This window comes from Daphnia magna, linkage group LG8 (genome assembly GCF_020631705.1).
Source record: "Daphnia magna isolate NIES linkage group LG8, ASM2063170v1.1, whole genome shotgun sequence".
In the NCBI taxonomy this organism is placed as follows: Eukaryota; Metazoa; Arthropoda; class Branchiopoda; order Diplostraca; family Daphniidae; genus Daphnia; species Daphnia magna.
The window spans coordinates 6200039-6224648 of NC_059189.1; the positions used below are offsets into that span (position 1 = coordinate 6200039).

General features: G+C 38.4%; 7 protein-coding genes across 13 annotated transcripts; 4 read left to right on the plus strand and 3 right to left on the minus strand.

Annotated features, from left to right (window-relative positions):
• Nucleotides 1-186: 186 nt before the first annotated feature.
• On the plus strand, nucleotides 187-2554 carry LOC116929734 (negative elongation factor E). The gene is made up of 7 exons (XM_032937075.2): nucleotides 187-976; nucleotides 1040-1348; nucleotides 1417-1566; nucleotides 1633-1724; nucleotides 1799-1853; nucleotides 1932-2043; nucleotides 2382-2554. The coding sequence occupies exons 1-7, from the start codon at nucleotides 896-898 to the stop codon at nucleotides 2453-2455; spliced, it is 873 nt and encodes a 290-aa protein (XP_032792966.1). The 5' UTR covers nucleotides 187-895; the 3' UTR covers nucleotides 2456-2554.
• Nucleotides 2555-2618: 64 nt separating this feature from the next.
• On the minus strand, nucleotides 2619-8894 carry LOC116929678 (serine/threonine-protein kinase MARK2). Of its 4 annotated transcripts, XR_004398012.2 has the most exons (14): nucleotides 8651-8893; nucleotides 8351-8531; nucleotides 8122-8283; nucleotides 7937-8061; nucleotides 7621-7836; nucleotides 7421-7561; nucleotides 7171-7338; nucleotides 6685-7105; nucleotides 6221-6617; nucleotides 5995-6119; nucleotides 5398-5610; nucleotides 4933-5135; nucleotides 3264-4855; nucleotides 2619-3199 (listed from the first exon to the last, which is right to left on the minus strand). XR_004398012.2 is itself a non-coding variant. In XM_032936986.2 (13 exons), exons 1-13 carry the CDS (start codon nucleotides 8795-8797, stop codon nucleotides 3551-3553), a joined length of 3792 nt encoding a protein of 1263 aa, XP_032792877.2. In that variant the 5' UTR covers nucleotides 8798-8893; the 3' UTR covers nucleotides 2619-3550. The 4 variants fall into 4 exon arrangements, 3 of the variants coding, with proteins under 3 accessions (XP_032792877.2, XP_032792875.2, XP_032792878.2); XM_032936986.2 differs by having other exon boundaries at nucleotides 2619-4855; nucleotides 6697-7105; XM_032936984.2 differs by having other exon boundaries at nucleotides 2619-4855.
• A 3551-nt stretch (nucleotides 8895-12445) lies between these two features.
• Nucleotides 12446-13582, plus strand: LOC116929761 (transcription factor ETV7). The gene is made up of 3 exons (XM_032937106.2): nucleotides 12446-12735; nucleotides 12881-12920; nucleotides 13006-13582. The coding sequence occupies exons 1-3, from the start codon at nucleotides 12624-12626 to the stop codon at nucleotides 13205-13207; spliced, it is 354 nt and encodes a 117-aa protein (XP_032792997.1). The 5' UTR covers nucleotides 12446-12623; the 3' UTR covers nucleotides 13208-13582.
• LOC116929697 (HAUS augmin-like complex subunit 5) lies at nucleotides 13373-16349 on the minus strand. 2 transcript variants are annotated; one of them, XM_032937020.2, is made up of 8 exons: nucleotides 16210-16349; nucleotides 15985-16145; nucleotides 15746-15863; nucleotides 14524-15677; nucleotides 14193-14461; nucleotides 13975-14107; nucleotides 13617-13717; nucleotides 13373-13546 (listed from the first exon to the last, which is right to left on the minus strand). In XM_032937020.2, the coding sequence occupies exons 2-8, from the start codon at nucleotides 16101-16103 to the stop codon at nucleotides 13521-13523; spliced, it is 1920 nt and encodes a 639-aa protein (XP_032792911.2). In that variant the 5' UTR covers nucleotides 16104-16145; nucleotides 16210-16349; the 3' UTR covers nucleotides 13373-13520. The 2 variants fall into 2 exon arrangements, with proteins under 2 accessions (XP_032792911.2, XP_032792910.2); XM_032937019.2 differs by lacking the exon at nucleotides 16210-16349 and having other exon boundaries at nucleotides 15985-16190.
• A 9-nt stretch (nucleotides 16350-16358) lies between these two features.
• LOC116929713 (leukocyte elastase inhibitor) lies at nucleotides 16359-19109 on the plus strand. 3 transcript variants are annotated; one of them, XM_045178179.1, is made up of 7 exons: nucleotides 16359-16500; nucleotides 16716-16867; nucleotides 16944-17141; nucleotides 17228-17435; nucleotides 17510-17727; nucleotides 17796-18123; nucleotides 18771-19109. In XM_045178179.1, the coding sequence occupies exons 1-7, from the start codon at nucleotides 16413-16415 to the stop codon at nucleotides 18917-18919; spliced, it is 1341 nt and encodes a 446-aa protein (XP_045034114.1). In that variant the 5' UTR covers nucleotides 16359-16412; the 3' UTR covers nucleotides 18920-19109. The 3 variants fall into 3 exon arrangements, with proteins under 3 accessions (XP_045034114.1, XP_032792937.2, XP_045034115.1); XM_032937046.2 differs by lacking the exon at nucleotides 18771-19109 and adding an exon at nucleotides 18419-18644; XM_045178180.1 differs by lacking the exon at nucleotides 18771-19109 and adding an exon at nucleotides 18419-18644 and having other exon boundaries at nucleotides 16435-16577.
• A 145-nt stretch (nucleotides 19110-19254) lies between these two features.
• Nucleotides 19255-22064, plus strand: LOC116929728. The gene is made up of 2 exons (XM_045178181.1): nucleotides 19255-21575; nucleotides 21708-22064. Exons 1-2 carry the CDS (start codon nucleotides 21107-21109, stop codon nucleotides 21971-21973), a joined length of 735 nt encoding a protein of 244 aa, XP_045034116.1. The 5' UTR covers nucleotides 19255-21106; the 3' UTR covers nucleotides 21974-22064.
• Nucleotides 22065-23422: 1358 nt separating this feature from the next.
• On the minus strand, nucleotides 23423-24319 carry LOC116929750. Its single transcript, XM_032937096.2, has 3 exons — nucleotides 24081-24319; nucleotides 23659-24018; nucleotides 23423-23593 (listed from the first exon to the last, which is right to left on the minus strand). The coding sequence occupies exons 1-3, from the start codon at nucleotides 24183-24185 to the stop codon at nucleotides 23459-23461; spliced, it is 600 nt and encodes a 199-aa protein (XP_032792987.1). The 5' UTR covers nucleotides 24186-24319; the 3' UTR covers nucleotides 23423-23458.
• Between the last annotated feature and the right edge of the window lie 291 nt (nucleotides 24320-24610).

Here is a 24610-nt window from a genome sequence, read left to right on the forward strand (position 1 = left end):
TGTTGCTCCTTTTCCAAGAGGCTGGGGGTCCCATTGTGTCGTTCTACAACAAGGAGGAGAACGTACTATACACACCGCCCACTCTCTACAGTTCTGGCAAGTGTCTGTATATTTTCTGTGTTTTTTTTTTCTTTACGCAGGGGGAGAAATAGAGTCAAACTGGAACAAAGAATCGCCTCCTTCTCGAAACGAGAGAACCTTGAGTTTCTCGAATAACTCGAGGGTAGAGGGAAAAAAAATTCCATGCCGACTGAAAGACAGATTGCGCAACTACAATTGACAGTTTTACTTACCTACCCCGCGGAGGTGTGTCGTATCACAGCGCCGGTAAACGACTAGCATCACACGATAGTTGGGCACACCTGCACCGTAAAAAAAAGTCCCTCGTTGGAGACGAAGCTGCGAAAAGTGTAACCTTGACGCTTTACTGTTCTGTTCACCCTACAATACCCTCATATCGACGAATGATGAGACGAGCGGCCACTGCAGACGGATCGATTTTTCATTCAAGATACACACACCGAGTCACACACGACACACAGTCTCGTTACAGCAGTTTCTTGTACTCCATCTGTCTTTTCTCCCTTTAGTATACTCGCGTCTGACTATCGCTGCTACGGCGGGCAAGGATCGTGAATGGCTGGAATTTCCGTTTACGAGGCCCAGACACGTGACTCAAACCTTTGTGACTGGATTGGTGCTTTAGGGGGAAACAAATTCTGTTACCAGGTCCTCTATTTAGACGAAGCCGTTGTTTTATTGCGTCTTTCGCCATCTATCGTTAGCGCTCGAACCGCTTCCCTGGTTCTGTAAATAACAACATAAGTCGTAACTAGCTTTGTGTAGACACTTTTTCAAAAACGTCCAGTGTTCTTTTTTGTCGAAAACAAATACAATGGTGTATCTTCATTTTCCTTCCAATTTGACAGAAGAGGAACTGATGCTTCAAACTAAATATCAAAAGTTAAAAAAAAAGGTTTTTCACATAATTATTAGGTATTTTCGTTGGACTAATGAATGATGGCTTATTGATAATTAGAAAAAGGCTTTGCAAGCACTAAAAGCACCCAAACCCGAACCCGAAAAAACACCTGCCCTGAAAAGACCAGCAGAGGCAAGAGATGCAAGGGAAGTTGCTAAAAAACTCTTGAAGTCAGGGGCCATTTCTGCAATACCTAAACCTTGTGAAAAAACAGAGACTACTGGATTCAAAAGGTCTAGAGGCTTGGAAAGGAAACTTTCTTCTTCTGACCGAGCACCTAGCGGGTTCCAACCATTTTCGTCAAGCCAAGGAAGTATGGTCTCAAATGAGGAGCATGTTGTACAAGAAGCTAGAACTAAAAGCAAGGTGAAATATAGAATATGAATTTCCAAATACTAAAATGTCTCCAAAAGCATTTTGTTTGAAATAAGTAGGTTCCAAATCTGTATGAAAATTTTATCTCCTCAAGAGAAACAGACCCAGAAGCTTCTGTGACTAGCCCAACAACACTTAAAGAAACAACTGGTTCTCCCACACTTTCTCCCTTGAAGCATCAGAAACCCACAGTTGGGCACACAGTCTATGTAATATTTTTGCTTTTCTCCTCAGTGTTGAATTTTTAAACACATACAAATGCTGCCTGTTTTTAGGTGTTTGGCTATAGCATCACTGAAGACATCCTCAAAAAAGCTTTTCAGTCTTTTGGAAATGTTGTCAATATTTCCATGGAAATTGAAAAAAAGTAGTATTATAACTTATCAATGAAAATCTTAATGAGTTCATGTGAACTAATATTATTTGCTTCCTATTTTCTAGCTGTGGGTTTGTCACGTTTGATAAAACATCATCAGCCGATAGAGCCATCAGTGAAGTATACATATATATATTGCCATATACTTTTGCAAACATGTATAGATTTTACACTTTTCCTCTTACGCCAATCAACTAGATGAATGGTAGCATGGTATCAGGTATACAATTAAAAGTATCCCTGGCACGGCGTCAACCTGTCATCGAGCCTATCAACGACGCGTCGTCATCCGCTACCTGGTCTACAATAGGTATAATTCCATTGCACGTAAACTATCTATATTTATGACTACAAGAGCACGTATACGTCCGTGTACCCATCCCCCTGAAAAGCCAAGAACAACTCTGGCTTTTACGGAGGAAAAGGAGTAGTGTTAAACACTAGATGGCAGTTTTAAGCGTAGACTCATTGCCGCCATTCATAATCTTTACTAAAAGCTAGAGATTTACTTTCACTTTTAGACGCCTCCGTAACGCACTCCTTCATTTTAAATTCTTCCTTATATGTTAGCTTGATCTGTCCTTGTACAATTTTCTTCTGTGTATGCATTCCATTTTTTTAATGCTGCATCATTTCTCCGTATTTCAGCTGCTCGTAATTCACAGAAAGGATCCTACAAAGATAAGCGTGATTTGGTGACTTACGAAGAAGAATTATTTTAAGAAGGTAAATGTTCGAATAGCTGGCGATCCTATGTAATTGTAATTTTCTCGTGGTGGATGTACAGTGATATTTCATATTACATAAATTTCCCATCAGAATTACATGGAATCATTTTTTTTTTTTAACTTTAAGACGGAGACCAAACGAGATAACGCGTTTCGCTTCTCGGATCAAATCTTTTATTTTAACAGTCATATACGATAAAATGCCTCTTTCCAACCCTTCGTCCCCAGAGACGTAATTTTAACTTGAAACGTGTTTACAACGACGTAATGACATTAGACTCTTCGGGGCATTGCAAACGGAATCCTGTTTGTTGAGTAATCACATTGACGGCGGAATGCGGTGTGCGAAGGTGAACGATTTTCCCGACGTTCGAAGTGCATGAAGTATTGATTACGAAAGAGTACAGTAGAGAAGGAAGGAAGAACAAGGTCTAGCTTCATTAGTCAAGCGATACGTATGAGGGGGAAAATATATCTCAAGTTTGACAGATGCAAATCTATTAGCTTATAATAGATAAATGCTTTGCGTAAAATGTCTATAGACCTGTCTCAATATGAGTTCTGATTAGAGAAATTCATGAATATCGTGCAACAGGGCAAGATTAACAAAGACAAAATTAAAAAAATCGAGAATTGCAGGACCTGCCTTAAAGCAAACCCATAAAAAGAGAAAAAGGCGTTGCTAAAAACTTAACAGAAAGGTGGGAAATGTAAGACGGGGAATGTCCTGTCATATCACTGGAAAAATTAAAAAAATGAAATAAAATAATAATAATGATAAGAAAAATTGTAGGTAACGCACATTGCTCACTCAAACTGGTTGCTTGCGACTAGCACGGTTTCCGAGACGACATTTGACGAAGCACGCATACGCATACAAACAAAACAGACCCAAAATATACAATGCGTTGTACGCATAATTTCTGCTAACGATCGGAATGGATTGCAAGGGCAAGCGCGTCCAGGCTATCGTTCAATGGGGAGTAGGGATAGTTGGGGAGAGTTGTTCATCCAACCACGCACAAACACAAACACACACACACACGCACACAAACAAAACAAACACACAAAGGAATAGGAGGGGATTAGTTACATGCTGATACAAGCAATCAGCTCATTACATATACGATCGTAACGGACATAATCGCCCGATATACGACGGATTTTCAAGCCCTTTAAACCTTCTGGTCCAGCAGGTGGGCTAACTTCGACAGCAATATAAATATCTTCTCCGGGTCGTTCGAGCACGAGTGCAGCATCATCTTCCATCTGACGCGACACCAGTCCCGAAGCCTTGGTGTGAATCGAGCGTTTGATCAAGGCAAAAATTTCTGCAACAGTCAACTGCGAACAGTCGGATGAAAGCTGTACTTCGATAGATCCACTGGAAGATTTATGCAACTCGGGATAGGCTGCCATAGAACTTATATCACCAGCCAACAAAGACGAGGAAAGCACGTCGTTCTGAAGATTCTGTAAGCCCACCTGACGACAGGTACCGTTTTTGCCGCTTAAATGGGCATACACACTCCATGACATGTCAGTCACTTCACCCTGCTCGTCCGTAATGGAGATCTGAGGGTGAGGTGGACCGGTAAACATTGGTTTTCTTTCAACCTCTCGTTGGCACGTCCATTCGTTCTTCGTCCGATTTTTAAAATTTCTAACACTCAAGTCTAAAGCCTCTTCCGCTGGATTAGTATCGTCTTCAGTCGCATCTGCTTCCATATCCTCCACTTCAACCATGCGGTTCACCGGTGTTCCTTGCGTTATAGATCCTCCTGCAAATGTTGAAATTGGCATCAACGTCGGAGCCTGATTAGCGAAGACGTCCAGTTTATTTGGCACTGTCGGAAGAGTATATGGAGTTCCTTGGATAATAGAACCTCCTTGAACTCGTGGCATTATGACCGAATTCTGAGCGTTTTCTATGTTGAAGAATCCAAGCGAAGGCGTTGCTGACACAAGAGATCCTTGAGATACAATTGGCGTTCCTTGAACAATGGAACCCATTGGGCGGCCCGTACCTTGCACTATTGACCCACCAACATTGGAGCCACAGCAACCAGGCACACCAGTAACAGGCGGAGACTGGCTGTAGGATTGCAATAGCGTGGACTGTGCAGGTGGAGGGATTTGTTTTTGCTGTTGTTGTTGAAGTTGTAACTGCTGGAGATGCTGAGAAAGAGTCCCACTTTCGCAACACATGTGGTTCAGGTAATGGGGCGAATTGATGGCACAAAAATCTGATGCAACTGGTGACGTCGACGTAGGTGGGGGCGTCGGGGTCATTCGAGGAGACATTTGCTGCTGTTGCTGTTGTTGTTGCCTCTGCTGTACGTGAATGGCATGTCGCATCTGCATGTCGTTGCTATTGGTGCTTACCATTTGGCGCTGTAAAACAACAAGTTATGTATATCAATTTAGCTCTTTGCGTATTCGTGCATTTCAAAAATAATAATAAAAATTACTTGTAATGCTTGGTATTCTTGTTGTATAGCTTTGAGCTGAGAAGCCGAGGAAACATTGCCGGTTGTGCTATTAGAATCTTCACCCTCTCTCTCTGACATTCGGTATTGGCCAATTGATGCGCATCCGTCACTAGCCCGCCGTGGGTAACGTTCTGATGGTAGTGTCAGTACGTTCATATCGCCGCGTACCAAACCATCACGTCCTAGACACAGTCAACATGGTATTAAATTGAGAGAATCATAACAATTATGGGTGAAATCCATTTAGACCAGCAAAACAAAGATATGGTAATAAAAGAAATCAAACTACACGAGCGATAAAAAGAATAAAAGAACGTGATTGGTGGAACAAAATAAATATTCGAAGCAGGCAGTATGCATAGTTACGTTTACGGTTCAAAATATTGAAATCGGAAAACACTACCGCTAAATATCGAGAAAAACTACTCGATCCAGATTATATACCTATGAATATGGGACCGGGCCCTTCCATGACAGTTGCCAAGCCTGAGCGTCGAATCTTGGGAATAGGACGAGCTTGAGTATTTGGAGGCACACCTACACAGTTATTCATGCTCATGCTTGTAGAAGGGGCGGGATTGCCTGGAAGGAGACTAGGTGGCGTGTACTGACGGTTCATTCGAGCTTCCACTTCAATCATTAGCTCGGGACTGATCACTACAGGTTTTTCGAACCAAAATTCAAGAAAGAGGCGGTTGCAGCAAGCGGCAGAGCGTACAAGAAAGTCCGAAAAGGAAAATGGTGCGGAAATAAAAGTCGGAAAAAGGGTAGATGAAAAAATTTTGAAAAATAATTAGAATAATAAACTAAATAAACTAAATAATAATTAAAAAGAAAGTGTAAAACAAAACAAAACAAAAAATAATTATAAAATAAACGTTAGCAATTAATGCAAATGCAACATTTAAAAAATTGTGAGACATAAACAGGCATTTACAGGACTGGAGCCAGCTTTGATAACAATCATAGTCGTACTTCTAACTAAACACGTAAACTTTGATACATAAAATGTAATGTGCTCGGCTTTGAATGGAGACAAACCTGACGGTCGATGCATGGGAACTAAACCCTGTTTACGCATTCTGGTAGAGGCCGGCTGTTGAAGACATTGAGTTTCCTCTGGATTAGCCATGGGCAATGTATGCCGCTTTCCCCTATGTATATACCTGTGGAACGTAACGTTTCACGTAAATAAAGGTTAACGGAAATGTTACATGGTGAAATGTTTATAAGAATAAATGAAAATTTCCATTCCAGCAAAAGGTACCTTGTTAGCTCAACCGAGTTGGAGGAATCTTCCAATGACTCTGCAGTTTGACTTCCTGGGGAAACATGAGATGGGGTGGATGAGGTATTAATCGCCAATGGATTCGAAAGGTGATGCACAGAGTCCATATGGATGGACTGCTGCTTTTGTTGCTGCACAGTACTCCAGTCACTGTGTTCTATATTCTTTTGAAAGAAAGTTAACAGATTGGCACCGCCATCCGATGCCCGACGACCGAACCCTCCTGCTGCTCCCATTGCTGATGGGGGTTTTAGTAAATGTTGATCCTTGACGCTAAAATTGTGCGGGGGTTCATTCTGCAGTAACGGCAGCATCAGCGGGAGATTAGTGTGCGGCAACATTGACATAGGATGGGAAGGTGACGCAAACGAAGCTCCTAATTAAGATTACATGCGGAATTATCAGAAACACTACTTTTACAGGAGTTAGAAAGAGTTAAATACCATGATGCATACCAGATGAGTTTTGGACACCAGAGAGAGTGGGGAACTGCGTATTCAACGTTGATGGAACTGTGGCCGGTGAGCGCATGTTTAACTCAAAATTTGGTAAAAATCCTGGCCGTGTATCAAAAATGTTATTCAGCCCTGTGTTTGGATTAAAAGCCACGTGCGACGGCAGATTTAGAGGACTGTAACCAAGGGCGGTGAAACCCGTAGCCGGATAGAAGGAAGGAGCTCCTCTCGCACCAGAATGATCGAGTTTCAAATGTTTTCCCATCACTTGATCGTGAGCTGTTTCACTTGGTCCAACCGTATGCCGTCGAGTAGCCAAATTTCTTTCGCCACTTTGCTTGCTTGGCCCATCGTTTCCGCTCGTGGATGCCCTTGGTTGTTTAGGTTCATCTAAATCCATATCTACAAACTATAAAGAAACAAAATATTATAAAAAGGAAATCCGACAAAAACTCTCAAAACAGAAAAACGTACTTTTTCTAAATGCTGGCTATCGCTCAAGCTTGGCCAACCTGCTGCTGGGGTAGCGGTGTGAGTAAAATCATTTGTAATATTCGAAGAACTGTTCGATTTTGCTACTGACGTATCATCTAATAAATGATACACTGCACTGATCGGGTCGAAGCGTCTTTCCTGCACAGACTGCTCGAGAAAGAATAACAAATCGTATTAGAAATTAAAGTTTAACAAAAAAAAGTATTGATATCTCAATAAAGTATCCTACTTTTAGAATGATTTCCCTATCTAAACCCGGTATTTTCAGCATTGTGTCGACGATCGATTCATTGACTAATATATGATCGTCTGCCGGAAGGTCACCATTCACTTCAGAAGACTTGTCGGGTCCAGCTCGCCCATCATCATCCTAAAGTTTTCAAAATATCTTTAATATCACGATGCTGCATGGCTGACTGGCTGTGGTACCATTATGAGCCATCGATGTTGAAGAATTTGCGGAATACTCAGCCGTCGATCGGGATCTACTATTAGCATGTGTCGTATTAAGTGTTCACAATCTGTCGTCATGAAATATGGGATACGGAATATCCCGGACAGCACGCGGCTGCGAAGGAGCTGAAGAGTGGAACCATCAAACGGTAAAGCACCGCACACTAGTACATACAGAACTACGCCCAGACTCTGCAAGGTAATATTGAAATAAACGTTAATTGACATTTGAAGTAAGAGAAGAAAACATAAGTGAATTTTACATCATTGTTGTAAAAACAAAATAGCTTACCCATATATCAGCCTTTGGCCCATCATATTCTTTCCCTTCAAACAGTTCAGGAGCTGCATAGGGAGGGCTACCACACCATGTTGAGAGTAACTGACCAGGTTGATAATAGTTGCTGAAGCCAAAATCTAAGAAACCAGAGGCATATTGTAAATAAGCTAATATTTAACACAACTATTTCATCAAACCTGCAAGCTTAATGTTCATTTTTGCATCAAGTAAAAGATTTTCAGCTTTTAGATCTCTGTGAACAACACAGCATTTGTGACAGTAACCAACTGCTGCCAGTATCTGTTTGAAAACTCTCCTAGCTTCTTTTTCTGTCATCCGTCCATTGGCAACTAGATAGTCTGTTTGTCAATATAAACTTGATGATGTGACAAAACTTGCCTGTACAGTATAGGAATTCAAATTTACCAAATATTTCACCCCCTGGAACATATTCTGTCACAAGATAAAGCATTTTATCTGTTTGCATGACTTGGTAAAGTTTGATAATGTTTGGATGCTTTAACTTCTTCATGACATCCACTTCTCGATAGGTTTTCCTTAAGTTATCATCATCAAGTTTAGTTTTGTCCACAATTTTTATTGCCACCTAAGATTTAAATACAAGAACAAAAACATTGCTGTTATGACACTGCATTACAGTTTACTAGATTCGTGACCTTGACGTAAACGAACCGACAGCTGAAAAAGATTGGGCTGTAGCCATACCTGTGATTTTGTGATATTGTGAACTGCTAATTTCACAACAGCGAAATTTCCTTTTCCAATCGTCTTAAGCAGCTCATATGGACCAACGCGAACTAGTTTGTCAATGTTATGGCTTTGATCCACGCGCGATAATATCGCCGCAGCCATTTTTTATTTTCACTACTGTCTTAATTCAGAACAACTTCAGTCTTTGGTTGACAATATCACTATCTACTTGATATTACAGGGCCGATTTCATCCGTCTCGTTCCCTGTGGACTAAAGAAGTTCCAACGTTTTAAGAGACACGTAGCGGCCAAGTTCAAAATGTGGCATTTGAAACTGTATTTTGTTGAACCAGCTCAATACCTTCCGTAGTTGGTCGCTAGGTATCACTAATCTCCGACCTGTTTTTGGTACTAAAAAATGGGCGGCCACATGAATACAGTAGTTTTATATACAAGAACTACGTCACTGTTGTCAGCTCTCCAAAACCAATTAACAAACCGGAATTTTACTGGAAAAAATGAAATGGGCAATGGACCAGTAGCCAGGGAAAATGCGGCCCGTTGATTGGAAAATGCTCATAAAAAAACAAAAAAACAAAACAGTAATATCTTAGAAAAATTTTATGGGAATTTATAACTTGCTTCGGTACATCACGATTCACGAAGCATCAGGCGGTATCACGTATCAGGCAAGGCAACTCACTACCTGTTTAGCTGTTTCAATTCATTATCGTATTAAATGAATGAGGTGACGGAAATTTTTTTAGATGCCATAGTTTCTACGTCCCTGCTGCGGATGCAGATAGAATACGTTTTCGCGACTTTAAAACACACACTATCAATGTCCTTTAAGGTAAACATGTAACTGTACCAACCTGTAAAGAATAAGTCAAAAATTTACAAATGGTAGTTGGCTACTATCACTTGTAACACATAATTATACCACATAACGGACCAGGAATAAGCAAAACTTCGTTTTGAGTAATTCGAAATCCAGCAATAGCATAGAATTTTGTATTATCGCGTGGTTTCAAACGGAAATATTATGCTCAACGCATCCCTCCTTCGTTAATAACTTTGCGAGAGGATAGCCATCTAGAAGAAGTAGGAAAACTACAGAGTAAGATAAATATCAGTAACTTGTACAAAAAAATATGATGACACAGCACAACTATATATTACAAAATGAGTCTTAAACACTGAGTGTTTATGATGTTCACTAGTAATTTATACTTGTTCGAAAATATTTTGCAAAAATACGATTAAGACTTGTTTAACGCTCGTAATGATAATGAGCTTGTTTTTGCCGAACTGCTTCCTTTCGAAAACAGATGAAGTGGAGGGTAAAAGGAAGGCAGCTGAGAGACACGTTTGTTTGTAGGTGGTGTGAGTTTTTACTGCGTTTGTATTCAATTATCGCGTGCCGAGTCCCCTTCAACTTTTCTACCCTTCAGGCTGTAACTCCAACCTTATCGCTCGTGGGTTTTGTCTATCTTTCCCTGTTTTTCTGAATTTGTTAGCTCAGGCGGATGGAAGAGCTTGTGCCGTTTCGTGTAAGAAGAACCATAGGGTTGCCAGCCCGCTTTACCATGAAAAGGGACCAAAATGGGGAAGGGAGTCGTACGTGTTCAATGCCCACATGTGTACGTAGTATATCAAGACTCTTCTTCCCCACACTGAGGACCCCATTATCCCGGAAGCCGCTCCCCTAACGTTTCCTCGGGAAAATGTGACCAACTTCCGGCCGCCAAGCAGCTAGAAAATTTACGTAATACAGAGTAATTTATCAAATACCCAGCATTCACGATAATCACAATCTGTTGAAAAAGATCTTTGAAAACTAACAAGTGGTTAGATAGTAGTCAAACAAATCCTAGAATAGCCATGAAATCTAGAAAACGTCATACGTGATTGGGTTATCTATCTTGAAACGGATCTTTCTGTACCAATAAAACATTTATAGATAAAAGGTAGGGATATATAGAAGGAGACTACCAAAAGAGGTTTAAGATCAGCAACATCGTTTAAAAATAAAAAAATGTTTCTAGGGCTATTGAATTGTAAACTAATCGTTTGGCAGTAATACGTCTCATCTAACCCTGGTGCAAGTTTTAAAGAAAAATAATATTTCCTGAATTTTTGGCGATTTCTTAAAGGTGGCCTACTTTTTACCCTAATCATATGGGTGAAACTGCGCCGTTTCCAAAATTATAAGCTAGTGTTTTGGGGGGAAACTACAATTAACCATAGATTGAAAAAAATTATGGTAAGAGGCAATTCTTTTGCAAAAAAAAAGCCCGAAAAAAAGTATATTTTTAAATATAAGATGCGATAACTAAAACTTTAGTTATCACGAAAAAACCGTGGTAACGTAATCCCGTAAGGCGCCATGTTAACAGGGCGCAGAACTAACCTTTTCCACATTTAGTGCTGTATGTCATCGGCCAAATTTTGCATCAACGTTTTTGCATTGCTTGAATACTTTTTTAAGGTTTAACGTGGTACAAAATCATTTTTGGTATAATTTTATTGAAAATGTGTGGTTATCGTGATATCCATTGGAAGAGGATATTCGTTTCGATTTTTTTTTAAAGATGTTTCCTTTAAATAAAGAGTTTGAAGAATATTATTAAAGTAAAGTGTTTTAATAGTATAAGAAATCGCAAGATATTTCTTTGAAAAAGTTCCATTAAAATCGTGTTGCTGGAACGCGCAAGCCTTTCCTATTGACATGTTTTTGCATAGGGAGAACAATTGAATAAATGTGCATTTGGATTCTGACGGTTCATCTTAAACAAATTTCGTAGAGTTTCGCATATTAAATACTATCGATTTTGATAAAAATGTAGCATTACCTTTTCTATACAGGTAGTAACACTGAGAGAGATAATGCAAAGAGAAAAATACGAGCCTTTACTATATGGGTGAAGAACCATATACAGGATGTTTGTTGTGCGAAAGGAAGTCGGCGGGTACTTTAGGATTGGTCGGCCTGCAGGAGTTTTTGTCGCTTGATTTTACAGCTGCCTTCCGCATCCGTTTCCATTCGCGCGCGCGCCCATTGGAGGAGGAAGTGAAACACCTTAACGGCCTTTGTGAGGTCTCTCGCCAGACCACCACCCAAGGCTTTCACTGTGAGATAGAACTCTAAAAGACTTTTTCAAATGTGCCCACTGAAAAGTTGCGAGCTGTACTCTGTTTATATAGTAATTTAGCTGTTCATATGTAAACTAAATGTTTAAACCTCTTGGGGTTGTTATTCAACAACATCCTCGTTTAAACACTTCCTTTTTCCTATTTTTATACCGGTCCAAAACTACTGATTCCTTTTCAACAATTAAAAGCAATGTGTTTAGCGCAATCAACATGGAATTCTATCTCAAGCCCATGTAGAAACTCGAATATTATGTAAAACTTTGCATTAAACTAATATTATTTCTCTTAATCCCATACTTCTTTAAGTTATCCGACATCTGCTACAGTACTGCAAGTCAACTGGTATTTTTCTTTTGTACGCAACCAACAGCCAATAAACGAAGCCCTTGAAACGTGTGCCCAAGTTGTTCTCCTTTTTTTTTTTTTTCTTTCATTTTGGAGCTCTCTCCTTCCCATAGAACCCTACGGAAGCAGGAGTGACAGATGTGTGGACTTTCCGCTCATTCACAGAAAAAGGAAAGAGGGCTACCACAAAAAAAAAAAAAAAAATGAAGGCCAGGTTTGTGGTGGGGGAGGAATGAGAACTAAGTCTGTGCTAGGGGCGTAACTTGCACCGAAGGAGCATATAATGAGCTGAAAGTTCTCCGTGGAGCTTCAGTAAGCTTTTTGCTCCCTTGCCAAGAACATCTTTGCTGGCTTCCTTGTTTGGATATACACAACATTTGTCACGCGCTTGCTCAATTACTAACCAAAGTAATTACAAGGAATATTTGGTCTTCCCGTGAATCCTAGCCCAGGGCAGCACTTGCTAATTTTCAGCTTACGAGCAAGATGTACACTCCAGTGTTCGAAATGCACACCACTGTTTGGCCCAGCGAAGTTAAACTAAATTCGGACTATCTTAACAAAGAGTTATCGAATCAGTTCTACGCATTGCCACAAGGTAAATAATCGACTAACATTATGATAGACATTCGTTGTGTTTAAAACAAAATAACTACTTACAATTTTTTTAAATGACTTAACATGTTTGCAATTAAGAATATTACTGAATATGATTCTTGACTCCACTTTGTATCGATTTACAGATCCACGGTCTTGGTCCAGAGAAGAAGTATTAGTGTGGCTGTAAGTCTTATATCCAAAGTTTCTTCTAGTAGGGTATGGTTGAAAATTAATGGACTAACGAATAATTTTGTTTTCCTATTTTTAGATCAACAATGCAAAACCAGCACAGCCTTCCTCCCATAAGCAGCGATCGGTTTCACATGAACGGCAAAGCATTGTGCTTGATGAACGTTGACATGTTCGTGCAGCGTGTTCCACTTGGAGGGAAACTATTGTACAAGGATTTTCAGATGCGACTTTCCTCCGCTTTATACTCCTCGAAAAATCTATTGCCACAACACGCCTAGTAAACGGATGGTGCCTACAGTTCAGTCTATTTTCAAAACTTGTTTCAACGTAAATAGGTTTGGATTCTCGTTTCAAGGCAGCTAAACTAGTCGATACCCAAAATTGCTCCAATAATGCGTACGTTTTGTATCTACCCCTTCACACGATTTTCTGACTTTTCTTTCTTTTTGCATATCTTCTCGCTTATTTCATATATATTGTATAGTGCATGGATACTGGGCTCAGGTACAAATTCAATGTAAAGTTGCAGTGAATACGAGTGACTAACTTATACCGGATCGTCACGTGGGTTGGCTAGTCACCGTACAGTTATCAGTCAGACGGAATTGCGAACAGCACTGTTTGAACAAAGGAAAATACATGTATTAACCATTCCTTTCAATATTATTATCTAAGGAGCTTTTTTACGACACAAGGTAAGGGATTTTTTCCATTCGGCATTCCACTGATTAAGCGTTTTCCCATTGACGGTGCGGCCTGTGTCAATAAACTTTGCTGGTTCGTTGCACCTAAAGTAAAACAACACCAGTTAGCGATTCAATTACCCAAAAAAAGAAGGGAAGGCTTTTGATCTAAAGAAAAGTAATGGCCACATCAATGTCGTGAATCGTATGGCAAGGTTACGTTTTACGGCATTTCTGAAACATAATGGGAATATGTGATGGCAATTTTGAATAATAAACAAAAGAGAACGTTCGAGCTGGACAGCAGATATTAAAAAATAGAAAAAAAAAAGGAAAAAAGAAAAGAAGTGAAAGACTATTGCCATTCATGCAGTGCGACGTCGACATCTCCAATGTATTTCAGAGCTTCATCCATCCTCTTACGGCGTAATTCCAAGGAAGGTGATATAGCTGTCTTCTGTGCGTTCCAGTTATCTTTTAACTTCTCTGCTAGCTCTTTTGGTAAAACAACAACAAAAATAATAAGTGGTCACCAGCGATGGCAATTTCTAACAATGAAGAGGGGAAAAAAAATGCAAACCTTTATAATGAACAGCTCCATTTTCGAGCCAGACTAGACCATGTTTTTCTATCATCTCTGAATTCCTGGTTTCGTGCCACTTTAGAGCTTGCTGCATTTTCCGCATTTCTAACTGTTTTTCGCCGACCCTCTCCAAGACTCGAAAAACAGGTAGGGTGCAAGGAATACCTAGGCATTTGAGAGCCTTTTCAAGGTGACTTCCTGACACATCCGAATCGGCTGTCAGTAAAAGTCGATGTAATGATAGTCGGTTCACAGGCACAAGCTTCCTAAACAGAGAGAGAAAATGAATTCGTGTCTTTCAATCAAATATGAAAACGTGTGGCATTACGTGTCCATGCGGACATTAAATAGCTGAGAAGGTTTCAGCTGGCGGTACAAGTCAAGTTCCTTTTCGACGAAGTTGTACTGGGATGACTCGATAAAATTGCTCAATGTATTGTGAACAGTTGGGAAGTCTTCGTTCACCATGCGCTGCGATTGGTTAACTAACTGCTGAAGAAGACCTGGACTGTTAGTGCGCTTCCTAGCCAATGTGCAGATTAGGGCAGTGAGGTGGTCTGAAAGTCGACTGTTGCTTTCAATAGTAAGAATCTTTTGTTCAATATCAGCTTGTCGAGCCTCGTAGCGAGTACAGAAGTTTTCCAGCTCTTCCAAATTTGTTCGCAGAGACTCTATTGCACCTTTACGGCTGGCAAGCTGGATCTCCATTTCAATCGCTTTAAAATGTTCATCGGCTAGTTTTGGATCTTCGGCATCAAAACGCATATGCAAGGATTGTAATATATTTGCTTTCATTTTTTCCAATTCCTGTTTTAACGGTAAGGCTTGTTTTTTTGCAGCTTCGGCACGTGTTGCAGTTTCAGTATGATACCACGAAATTTCGTACAGCAGTTTCTGTAAAGGTTGAACATTATCTGGAATAAAATCGGGCGCCGTATTACTTTGCTGAGGTAGACGGAAATCCTTGTGATTTATGGCTGAAACATCAGCTGCCTGCTGTTCTTGGATCAATTTCATAAAAAGAGGGTGAGGCAACGTTTCTAGGAGGGTTGCCAAGTTATTGCCAACAGCCATTTTTGTGGCATTAATCTTCTCAATATTTGGGTCTTCTTTCAACAGCTCATTCAGTGAATTTTGCATAAGTTTACACATATTTTCAATATCTATTTTATATCTTTCTAGATCTGCTTCATTTTCAAGTTGAGGTGCAAGAGACAGAAATTGTTTTTCTATTTCTCTGGCATTCTTATTTAGGGATTTTATGTTATCTTCAACATTGTTTTTCACTAAATTTAGTAGGACTGACGATCTTTTCAAATCTCTAAATGCAAGCTGTTTCTCCCTTAACTCAATTTCTTGTTTCTGAATAGATGTTTTTGCTTCTGTTAAACTATCATAAAGAACACCGTTAGTTTTTCTAAGATTAGCAATTTCTTGTTTTAGCTTTTCCTTTTGGGTGACAAGGTTAACCTTTTGGGGGTCCTACACAAATAAAAAAGAAAAGTAAAGTTTAAATTAAATCTGAACTTTATCATTCACAAAATTGCAACCTCAATTTGGGCTCTTGAATGAAGACTCAGATTTCCTTTAATAGTTTGAACAGTTGCCTCACTTTTCACATGTTTTATAACATACATCCAAATGTCAGCCATGGGTCCAAGGCATATCCTAAAAAAGATGATGTGATTGAAAGAAATGTTAGGTGAAGAACTATATGAACAGCTCATTGAAGATTGATGAATAATATAATAATGTACGTGTAAAACTACAGAGAACAAGAATAGTTTACCCGCTTAAATCGATAGATTTGTTTGTGTCAATCCCATCTTTCTTTTGAATGTTACGAAATCCCATTTCTTCCACGGCCCATTTTTCTAAAGCCTTTGCTACTTGATCAACATCACACATTTTTTGTTTTGATTCGAAAGTTTATTTGTTGCAGCAGTTGTCCTACAGAAAATTTGAAACTTCAAATCAGATAGTGAAGGTAAAGCTAAACAGTATCTGAACAAACGTTTGATCGATTTATTTTGGAAACTTCGAAAGTTAATCGCCATTCCGCTAATTTGCTATCAGCTGCTGGAAGCTTATTTGGACTTGGTCCTAAGTTAGCTTTAATATTTACGAAACTATTACGTGTTTCATTTTCCATCTGGCAAGAGAACGCGAACCCCTTAATAATATTTTGTAGCACGGCAGCCTTGGCGTTGTTTTGACATGACGCAGCTTGCGCACCGTCACTATCAGCCACTTGATGGTAGTTCCGGTTCCGTTTCAAGTGACTCACCTTTTCGGTCAATGATACGTGAGTTTTTTTTTTGTTTAACCTAAAGGTGCAATCAGATCGGACTGTCAGGGCATTGTCTCCATTGAAACCATAAAGTATTCACTTTTAAACACTTTCATACTGTAGATGTCTGTATTATATTACACTTTTTTTCAAATTACCCAATAATAATAATTTTAAAAAATACAATTGCATGATTTAATTATGCTAAGACATAATTTCTTCTGTTGCAGGTGCTTTACCTTTTGTGGCAACAACTGTTTTTCTAGTGATCTGCTTATACCATATTCCCACAATGGCGTCAATCTCCAAAAATCCGCCAACTATTGGTGACCAAGCCAAAGCTGCAGCTGCACTTCAAAATTTTTCAGTTACATTATTTCAGGTAAAACACAAAGTTGTTTCCATTAATAAATTCCATATATTTTTTATTTCTTTTTATCAACTATTTTATTTAACAGGCTGTAGGAAAACAATATGGCCCAACAGACAATGTTTTTATTTCTCCTTTTAGTGTTGCTGCTGTTTTGAGTATGGTAGGGGTAGGTGCTAGAGGCAATACAGCTTTGCAATTAAAAAAGTCAATGGGACTTACAAACTTTGAAAAGGAAAATGAGAATAGTGATACCATAATAGGCAGCCTTATTCAAAGCATGAAGGTAAGAGGTCAAAACCTAAAGACAAAAATATGAATAAAAAATATGATCTTCATTCTTGGGTAACATTAAAATCATTCTGGACAAAGGGCGACGGAAATTTCACTCTCGAAGCTGCTAATCAGTTGTATGTGGCCGACAAGTATCAGCTAGTTGACGATTTCCAACGAAATTTGAAAGAAAACTATGGAGCAGAAGGACAGCGCGTTGATTTTGCTGTAGACGCATCTCGTGCGAAAATCAACCAGTGGGTGGAAGAATTTACGCAACAAAAAATTAAGGATCTTCTCCCTGAAGGTTGTTTCTTGCATTTGAGCTAACCTGGTCCATTATATTTTTCTATTGATGTTTTTCGAAATTATCGTTAAAAGGATCCGTCAATGATTTGACCAGACTTGTGCTGGTCAATGCCATATACTTCAAAGGAAATTGGATGCGCAAATTCGATTCATCTCTAACTTTAATCGAGCCTTTCTATTTGGGATCCAAAGATAACAGAAAAGATGTTAATATGATGCATATTGATGCTGAATTCCGAACTGGTTTCATCGAGAGCCTGGATGCCCGTCTACTTGAGCTACCATATGTGGTTGTTTCAAACCTTATAACATATTTCTACTGAAAATTATTTTAAAGCGTCATTCTGTAACAATTCAGGGCCGCAAATTGAGCATGTTTATCGTTCTTCCGAACAAAATGGATGGGTTGCCGGAATTGGAAGCCAAATTGCATGAAACTTCTTTGGATGATTCCAATGTGGAAATGCGTAGTGCTAAACTTCATGTTTCTATACCAAAATTCAAACTAGAAGCTGATGTTAAACTAAAGGATATTCTAATCAACATGGGAATGTCAGATATCTTTGACGAGAAATCTGCTGATTTTTCTGGTATATCGGGAGAGAAAGACCTTTACGTATCCAATATATTCCACAAATCATTCATTGATGTCAACGAAGAAGGCAGTGAAGCTGCAGCGGCTACAGGTCAGTTAGTTAATTTTTTATTTCATAGTTATATATTTGTAAATCAATAAGACTTTGGGTGGTGTAGAATCTCAGCTGGTGGAAGAGCGTGAATTTTCATATTCAAATAGTAGTCGTCAGTGAACATAACGTGCATTTTTTTTTTTTTGTCTTGTCTGACACAGACAGTACAGACTGTTTTTCGTTTTTCAAATTTGAATATGCTTTGGTTGTTGCTTGTGTTATTGTGATATGCCTGGCACATTTTCGTTAAGCTTACTTTTGCTTTTCACGTTGGTTTGGATCCGTGAAACAGGTAGTACTACTAGAATGAAGAGGTCATTGCATGTTGTGGAAGATCAGTTAGCGGAACCTTTTATTGCCGATCACCCATTCTTGTGGTTATTACGGGACAATAATACCGGCACGTGGATCTTCCTTGGACGCCTTGTTGAGCCATGTTTTATTCGTTTCGGTCCCGAAATGACACCTGACCGCCATAACGATGAGCTCTAAAAATAAATTTGTCTCTCGAAAACTCATTTCAGGGAACCTTGGCTTGGTTTTAGGATTCAGCACGGTAGCAATTAATTAGTGAAATAAGCGGATCAAATGTGAATAGTGAATTTCTGCGTTAATTTTAGAAAGCGATTTTAACTTCAATATAGGTGCCGTTATGATGACACGTATGATGATGCTACCCGTGGAACCACCTGCACCGTTCGTCGCTGATCATCCTTTTTATTACTTCATCCGCGACAATACAACTAAAATGATCCTTTTTTCTGGACGTTTGGCTCAGCCTCCATCCAGTTAAATTTGTTTAGTCATTTGGCAGTAATGGCGTTATCCTAAGCTTTTATGCACACGTGAAAGTTAACAAAGCTGCACACTGTATTAGTTACATTCCTTTGGAATGTGAATGCTTGTGATTTTCTACTAATCCCTCCTGTGAAATCCATTTAATCCTAAAAGAGAAACTAATACACAATCATACCAAAAAAGCATCTAGATTTGTAATTGCATTTGTTGATTATTGTTATTAGACATCTTTAAGGCAGAAAGTGATAAAACGTTTCATACTAGTGAAATAATTTTACGAAAAACGTTGACAATGCAACAACTGTTTCTACGTGATTCAACGACTTCGTTTTTGTAGTCAATTCGACGGTACACAAGAGTAAAGATTTTCCAATACAGAATATAAAAACTTCGGGATGGCAGAAATAGCTACCATCAAATGTCGCGCAACTAAGTTAGGTTTGGTTACCTACTCGATATTCAAATGGCTCCTAACACTCCTCCATGACAGTAAAAGTATTCGTCGTCATCCATGGTCCTCCTCTGGCCTATGGTCTTCCAACCAGAATTCTTTTTGAATGAAATCTCCAAATGCCCTATGAAATTCCCATATTGTCTCAAGTAAAGTGCTTAGTCTACAGCGGGCGCTCCTGCCGCTTTGACGCTTTCAAGAACTGTGCACTTTCAGTTGATCTTTGCGCATATATATGATATTGTTAACAGTACATTATCCTGTTATGTTCAAGAATAAAAACAAGTTGTTCAACTAGCTGTCTGTGTAGCTCTGAACTAGGCCCTTTCATGAGGCCTGCTATATTAAAACTTTGGATTGATCGATGGATTTTTGTACATATTTTTTTTTCTTTATCAGTCGGTTTCGTAAACTGTCTGCAAGCCAGTTTTCTAATCTTGATTCTCTAGTCGTCGCCAGAAAGAGTATACTGGAAAACTAATGGTTATTCCAATGAGCAAATCGGTAGCTTCTATCCTTTCCACAAAAGTTTCGCGGGTTACGCCATTGAAATAGCACTTATTATGTAGTAGCTAAAAGTAAAAATAGTATGCCAGTAAATTTTCTCATTTTTAGACTGCATATAACTTGAAAACCTCAGGTCCCTATATCCAATTGCTTGTTAGTCCAAGTATTGCACGTGTGGGAGTCATTCGATGCCACTGTTGGCGAATCGTACGTGAGCTAACAGCACGCGTTGCAAATCTAGTTGTAATATCGTAGGAGATCAAACCTTTGTCGAATGTTTTTACCATTAGTTGTCGATCATTGATTGGCTGAGAAAATTAATGGAAATGGAACTGGGTAAATTCTATGTAAATTTATAAATATATTGTTCACTTTTATTTTGCCATGAGCTATTGCTGCTTTAATTTTTTTCCCTACCAAGTTATAGCTTAGTCTGAGAGCATGAAGGTAATCTTTAATTTCAAGTTTTGGTTGGATAAATTTTTATATAGCTACTGTATCTGGATTAATACCTTTTTCAAACAGGAAATACGTTACAAGAAAATTTTCTTTACGGTAGTCCTAACGTTCTATACATTGAAAGTAGAGGCATCCTATAACAACAAAACAAATGGTAAGTTTCTTTTAAAAATTGCACAAATCAAACTTAATTTACATGTATTCACCCTTAAGAGACTATACAGAACTGTAGCAACAATAGCAAAAAGATTTTGTTTGTATTTGTAAGTTTTTTGTAGACTTTAAAAAAAATTTTTTTTTTCATTCAATTAATATTCCTGAATTCTTATTATTTTTTTTTGGTAGCAGCTTTTTACCGGGCTCGTTACGACCCGAAAATGTCAACTTGCTATTGTATCGATAATGTCGATAGTGTTAAAAGTTTAATTCCTTGAGTGCAAAAAGAACCTAATACTTTACACAGTTTTCAGCATTTTTTATTGCTTTTACTGAATAACGTTTTGCTTCTACCACCGATAGCGTTAACCTTAAATGTTGCTAAAATCGAGAAAATGTTTATTGCAGAAGAAAGCGCACTGTCCAACTATGAAATCAAAATGTTATCTGAGCAAATTACTAATGTAAGTATCATATTTTGTGCTTTTTCATTAGTAACCTTTGTTTTACAGTTTTATCCGTTTTTAATATTTATATTAATTTTATGGCAGTTTTCATTTTTAGTATTCTTATCTTCTTACTTTCGATTAGAACACAAATTTTATCACGATGAGTGAACAACTCATTGCCCTAAATAATCAGATGGAAGAAATTCAGGGTTCCCTAAAAACAGAGATCAGTTCAATTGCAGAGAAGTTTTCAACAGTTCAAGACACCTTGGATAGCCAGTCATATACGCAAATTCAACTGATAATCAAACTGCCTGTGCTGGAAGAATCGACAAACAGTATACGAGAAAAGATGATAAGCATTGAAGAAGGACTAAACAAAACACATATGGCCCAAAAAAAGCTGGAAAACAGTGAAATTCTACAGTCTGAGCGCACGCAACCTAATTCTAATTTGTATGATGCAAAAAAAAAAGTAGCTTTTTTCGCCCAACGAAATAGTAGTTACGGCAACCAGGGTTCTATTATTCCGTACACAAGTAGTCATTTGAACTTGGGTAACTCGTTAGACTTAACTTCTGGACTATTTACTGTGCCAGTTAGAGGAATTTATCACTTTCATTTTACAGGTATTTTTGATTTTTTTTTTGTTTTTTGTTTTTTTTGTTGTTTCATTTCATTGTTAAAATTGTTTAAATGTTTTCTTAAAACGTATGATCTTTAAAATAGTAGGCAGTGATGTGTGTTTGTTTTTTTAACAGCCTTGAAGACCAAAAAGGAAAGTTGCGGAACCAGCCGCCTAACAGTCCAACTCATTCAACTCGGGACCCCTAATAAAATGTTGGCGGAAGGCCATCTAAATTCCAACGACTGGTATGGTTGGTTTCCAGTGCATTTGGAGGCAATGGTTCTTCTTCAGAAAAATGATCTTGTCGGAGTTCAGTTATTAGAAGGTTCCATTCATGAAAGTGGTCAACTAAGTCAGCTTACTGGTTTTTTTGGATTTCTTGCCAGCGAAATCGTTTAGTTACGTTAACTACGTTCAATCTGTTATTCGCGTAAAATTGTTTTGCCTTATCATTTTTAACGTTTTTTTTCAAAATTAAAAGATTTACCGCTAAAATAGAAGCAAATGTTTCTTTTCACGGAAATCGTGATAAAATCAAAATTGCGTGCTATCTTTATCTCGACTTCCTCTTTTGGCAGTCTTTTTCCCAATTCTCTCCATTATAACAGTAATCGATATGCGCTATAATGATTCGATTGCGCGATCGAATCATTCGTAAATGATCTAATCGTTTTCGCGATCATCGCATATCGCAATCTCGTATAGGTGAACACATTATGAATTCCACATTTTCAGCAACTGAAAACGATGAATGAATGATAGTGTTAGCTAGAATGCGGCAAAATCAAGGTTGTGATCGGGGTGAAAAAATTGATTTGTTATGTTCTTGCATTAGTCGATTGGTTGCAATCAGGGTTAAATCCCCGATTACAGACCTCGATTGTTCGCGGCGAAAAAATGTTCACCACGAAAGCCCCGCCCTGAAATGCCTATCCTGATTGACAAAAACGCGTACCGCTTGGCTCGGGGTCGATCCCTAGTCGAATCCTACCAATTATATAGGAAAATATGCAAAAGCGTATGCAGTAAATTCAACAAAACCAATCTGCTTTGCAAGTGCAAGAATGAACTCACATCTTGCCTTTCGGGATAATAATGAATATTATAAATCACCGAAAAGTTATAGGCTATTTTCTGAGAAGACACCCATTTTAACGGTACGATGGTGGTAGATTGAAAAGTGATTACTTATTTGAACAAAACAAAAACAGGAATTGTGCATAAATCTTGAATGGGTCATTTCAATAAATTACAATAAATCTACCCCTTAAAATTAGACAAAAAATGTGATTACCAAGAACAATTGTGGCACTTTAGTGACCGAAGACAGCAATTTTTACAAGGTAAAAGCTCATTGTACGGAACTTCTTACAGCAGTATAGCGTCGGTAAGTTTAGTTACAAGTGAAGATAATGTGATTAGATGTATATCAAGGACTTCAAGGTATAGTAGCGGTGTTCGATTTTTGTTTTGTTTTTGTTGCAAATATTAAGCTTTTATCTATTGATTGTTCTAATAAAAAAAATACATTTTCATGAATTAGTTGAATATATAAACTTTCCTTCATAGTTGGTCACCTTCTCTTACCTAAAGATACAAAATTTCATGATGGCTAACAAGTTTGGTGGGAGTCTGAAGAAAGAATAGTCGGGTATTAGTGTGCTAATTAATCTTAGCTACAAACCCTATATTTTTATGTCGTGGATAGCAATACGCGAAGGAAAATTTAATTACTTGGGTAGTAACCAATTAGGAATGCAAAAGTTGCAATGTAATGTGCAGAGATCTGCTTCTGACAAAATTATTTATTTGTGGGATTCATTTTTGTTATATAAGAAGCTAAAAATGTTCATTTAAGCAAAATGTATTACGGCGTACGGAGAATCAATCAGAACCCTCAAAAAGATGAAGAAAATCAGCTGCATTTAAATTTGCATGTTCATAGCCATATATGAATCTGGCTCCACGCAAGGCAGCTGTACAAACACGGTCAAGTCCAAAGTTCACACTTCTTTCATGCTACAAAATTTTATATGTTCAAAAGTTAATCAAAATAGTTGTTTTGTTATTTTAATTCTACTTACTTCAAGCACAATATTGATAATGGGAGTGTTATAAGCAATTGAAAGTTTTTCAATTGCATCAGCCACAGAAGAAAACACAGATCGAGACGGTTGAACAAGATTAAGAATATGTAATGAAGTAGATATTAAATCAAAATCCAAATATTTAAGTGTTTCCTGGATACTTGATGTAGTTGTTGACATAGAGGCATTTGCACAAAGAACAATGCCATGCAAACCTGTATCGCGTAGCTTCAGAGCAATTTCTTCGGTAAGAGAAACTGCATAATGAACTACAACATCTTTTATGTTGTGTGTTTCAGTGATGCATTTTTTCATTTGCCTGGCAAGAGCTGGTATGACGTTTCCTGGGCCAGTAAGCTACAATCGAACATTTTCTCATTAGTCGTTAACAGAAAATCTTCCGAACACTATTCAGTTACCAATATTCTGAAAGTAAGCTGATTTATCCCAGCTCGACAAACAAGAGGCAATGTCGATTTTCCTGTAGATCTCTTTCTCCTTCGATTTACTGGAGAATCCTCCATTTTCAAAAATTGGCACGCAGACTCAGTTATCCCAAGGCCTACTTAATGCTTAAGGCCTGTAAACTCAAATACCTCCTATGGCTGGTAGGCGTTCCCTAGTAAGAGCCGAGTCAGAGTAATAGAATACTGGTGTAGCCACGCTTATGGCGGGCCCTCCCATTGCCTTTTTGGCCTGAAAGTCTTTCTGGCCCGTAACGAAAGCGCCACAGCGGCTGTGTTGTGAACTTGTGATGTATTAAGTTTTCGCTATGTTTTCGTTCGTTTTCGTCGTCTGTACTTCAGAAAGTAAACAAAAAGTGGCTTAATTAATTAGTGTGAAAAAAGTAAGAGCATGAAGAGATTTCTTAACAACCCTTAAAACTCAATTCATAGGTGGCGTTACGGTTATGGGACACTTAAATCGATATCTTGCCTCATTTTCTCAC

Excerpts from the sequence above, each read along its gene's own strand:
- LOC116929734 (XM_032937075.2), top strand. The coding sequence starts at position 896 with ATGGTGTATCTTCATTTTCCTTCCAATTTGACAGAAGAGGAACTGATG. Across the intron at positions 977-1,039 it reads ATCAAAAGTTAAAAAAAAAG|AAAAAGGCTTTGCAAGCACT; the intron begins GTTTTTCACATA and ends ATTGATAATTAG. Across the intron at positions 1,349-1,416 it reads AAGCTAGAACTAAAAGCAAG|GTTCCAAATCTGTATGAAAA; the intron begins GTGAAATATAGA and ends TGAAATAAGTAG.
- LOC116929678 (XM_032936984.2), bottom strand. The coding sequence starts at position 8,797 with ATGGCTGCGGCGATATTATCGCGCGTGGATCAAAGCCATAACATTGAC. Across the intron at positions 8,062-8,121 it reads AATGAACATTAAGCTTGCAG|ATTTTGGCTTCAGCAACTAT; the intron begins GTTTGATGAAAT and ends CTGGTTTCTTAG. Across the intron at positions 4,856-4,932 it reads AAGAATACCAAGCATTACAA|CGCCAAATGGTAAGCACCAA; the intron begins GTAATTTTTATT and ends GTTGTTTTACAG.
- LOC116929761 (XM_032937106.2), top strand. The coding sequence starts at position 12,624 with ATGTACACTCCAGTGTTCGAAATGCACACCACTGTTTGGCCCAGCGAA. Across the intron at positions 12,736-12,880 it reads GTTCTACGCATTGCCACAAG|ATCCACGGTCTTGGTCCAGA; the intron begins GTAAATAATCGA and ends ATCGATTTACAG. Across the intron at positions 12,921-13,005 it reads GAAGAAGTATTAGTGTGGCT|ATCAACAATGCAAAACCAGC; the intron begins GTAAGTCTTATA and ends TCCTATTTTTAG.
- LOC116929697 (XM_032937020.2), bottom strand. The coding sequence starts at position 16,103 with ATGTGTGATGTTGATCAAGTAGCAAAGGCTTTAGAAAAATGGGCCGTG. Across the intron at positions 15,864-15,984 it reads AAATCTATCGATTTAAGCGG|GATATGCCTTGGACCCATGG; the intron begins GTAAACTATTCT and ends CATCTTTTTTAG. Across the intron at positions 14,462-14,523 it reads TTTAATGTCCGCATGGACAC|GAAGCTTGTGCCTGTGAACC; the intron begins GTAATGCCACAC and ends CTCTCTGTTTAG.
- LOC116929713 (XM_032937046.2), top strand. The coding sequence starts at position 16,413 with ATGACGCAGCTTGCGCACCGTCACTATCAGCCACTTGATGGTAGTTCC. Across the intron at positions 16,501-16,715 it reads ACCTTTTCGGTCAATGATAC|GTGCTTTACCTTTTGTGGCA; the intron begins GTGAGTTTTTTT and ends CTTCTGTTGCAG. Across the intron at positions 16,868-16,943 it reads TTTCAGTTACATTATTTCAG|GCTGTAGGAAAACAATATGG; the intron begins GTAAAACACAAA and ends TTTATTTAACAG.
- LOC116929728 (XM_045178181.1), top strand. The coding sequence starts at position 21,107 with ATGAGTGAACAACTCATTGCCCTAAATAATCAGATGGAAGAAATTCAG. Across the intron at positions 21,576-21,707 it reads TTATCACTTTCATTTTACAG|CCTTGAAGACCAAAAAGGAA; the intron begins GTATTTTTGATT and ends TTTTTTTAACAG.
- LOC116929750 (XM_032937096.2), bottom strand. The coding sequence starts at position 24,185 with ATGGAGGATTCTCCAGTAAATCGAAGGAGAAAGAGATCTACAGGAAAA. Across the intron at positions 24,019-24,080 it reads AGCTTACTTTCAGAATATTG|CTTACTGGCCCAGGAAACGT; the intron begins GTAACTGAATAG and ends GTTCGATTGTAG. Across the intron at positions 23,594-23,658 it reads TTATCAATATTGTGCTTGAA|CATGAAAGAAGTGTGAACTT; the intron begins GTAAGTAGAATT and ends AAAATTTTGTAG.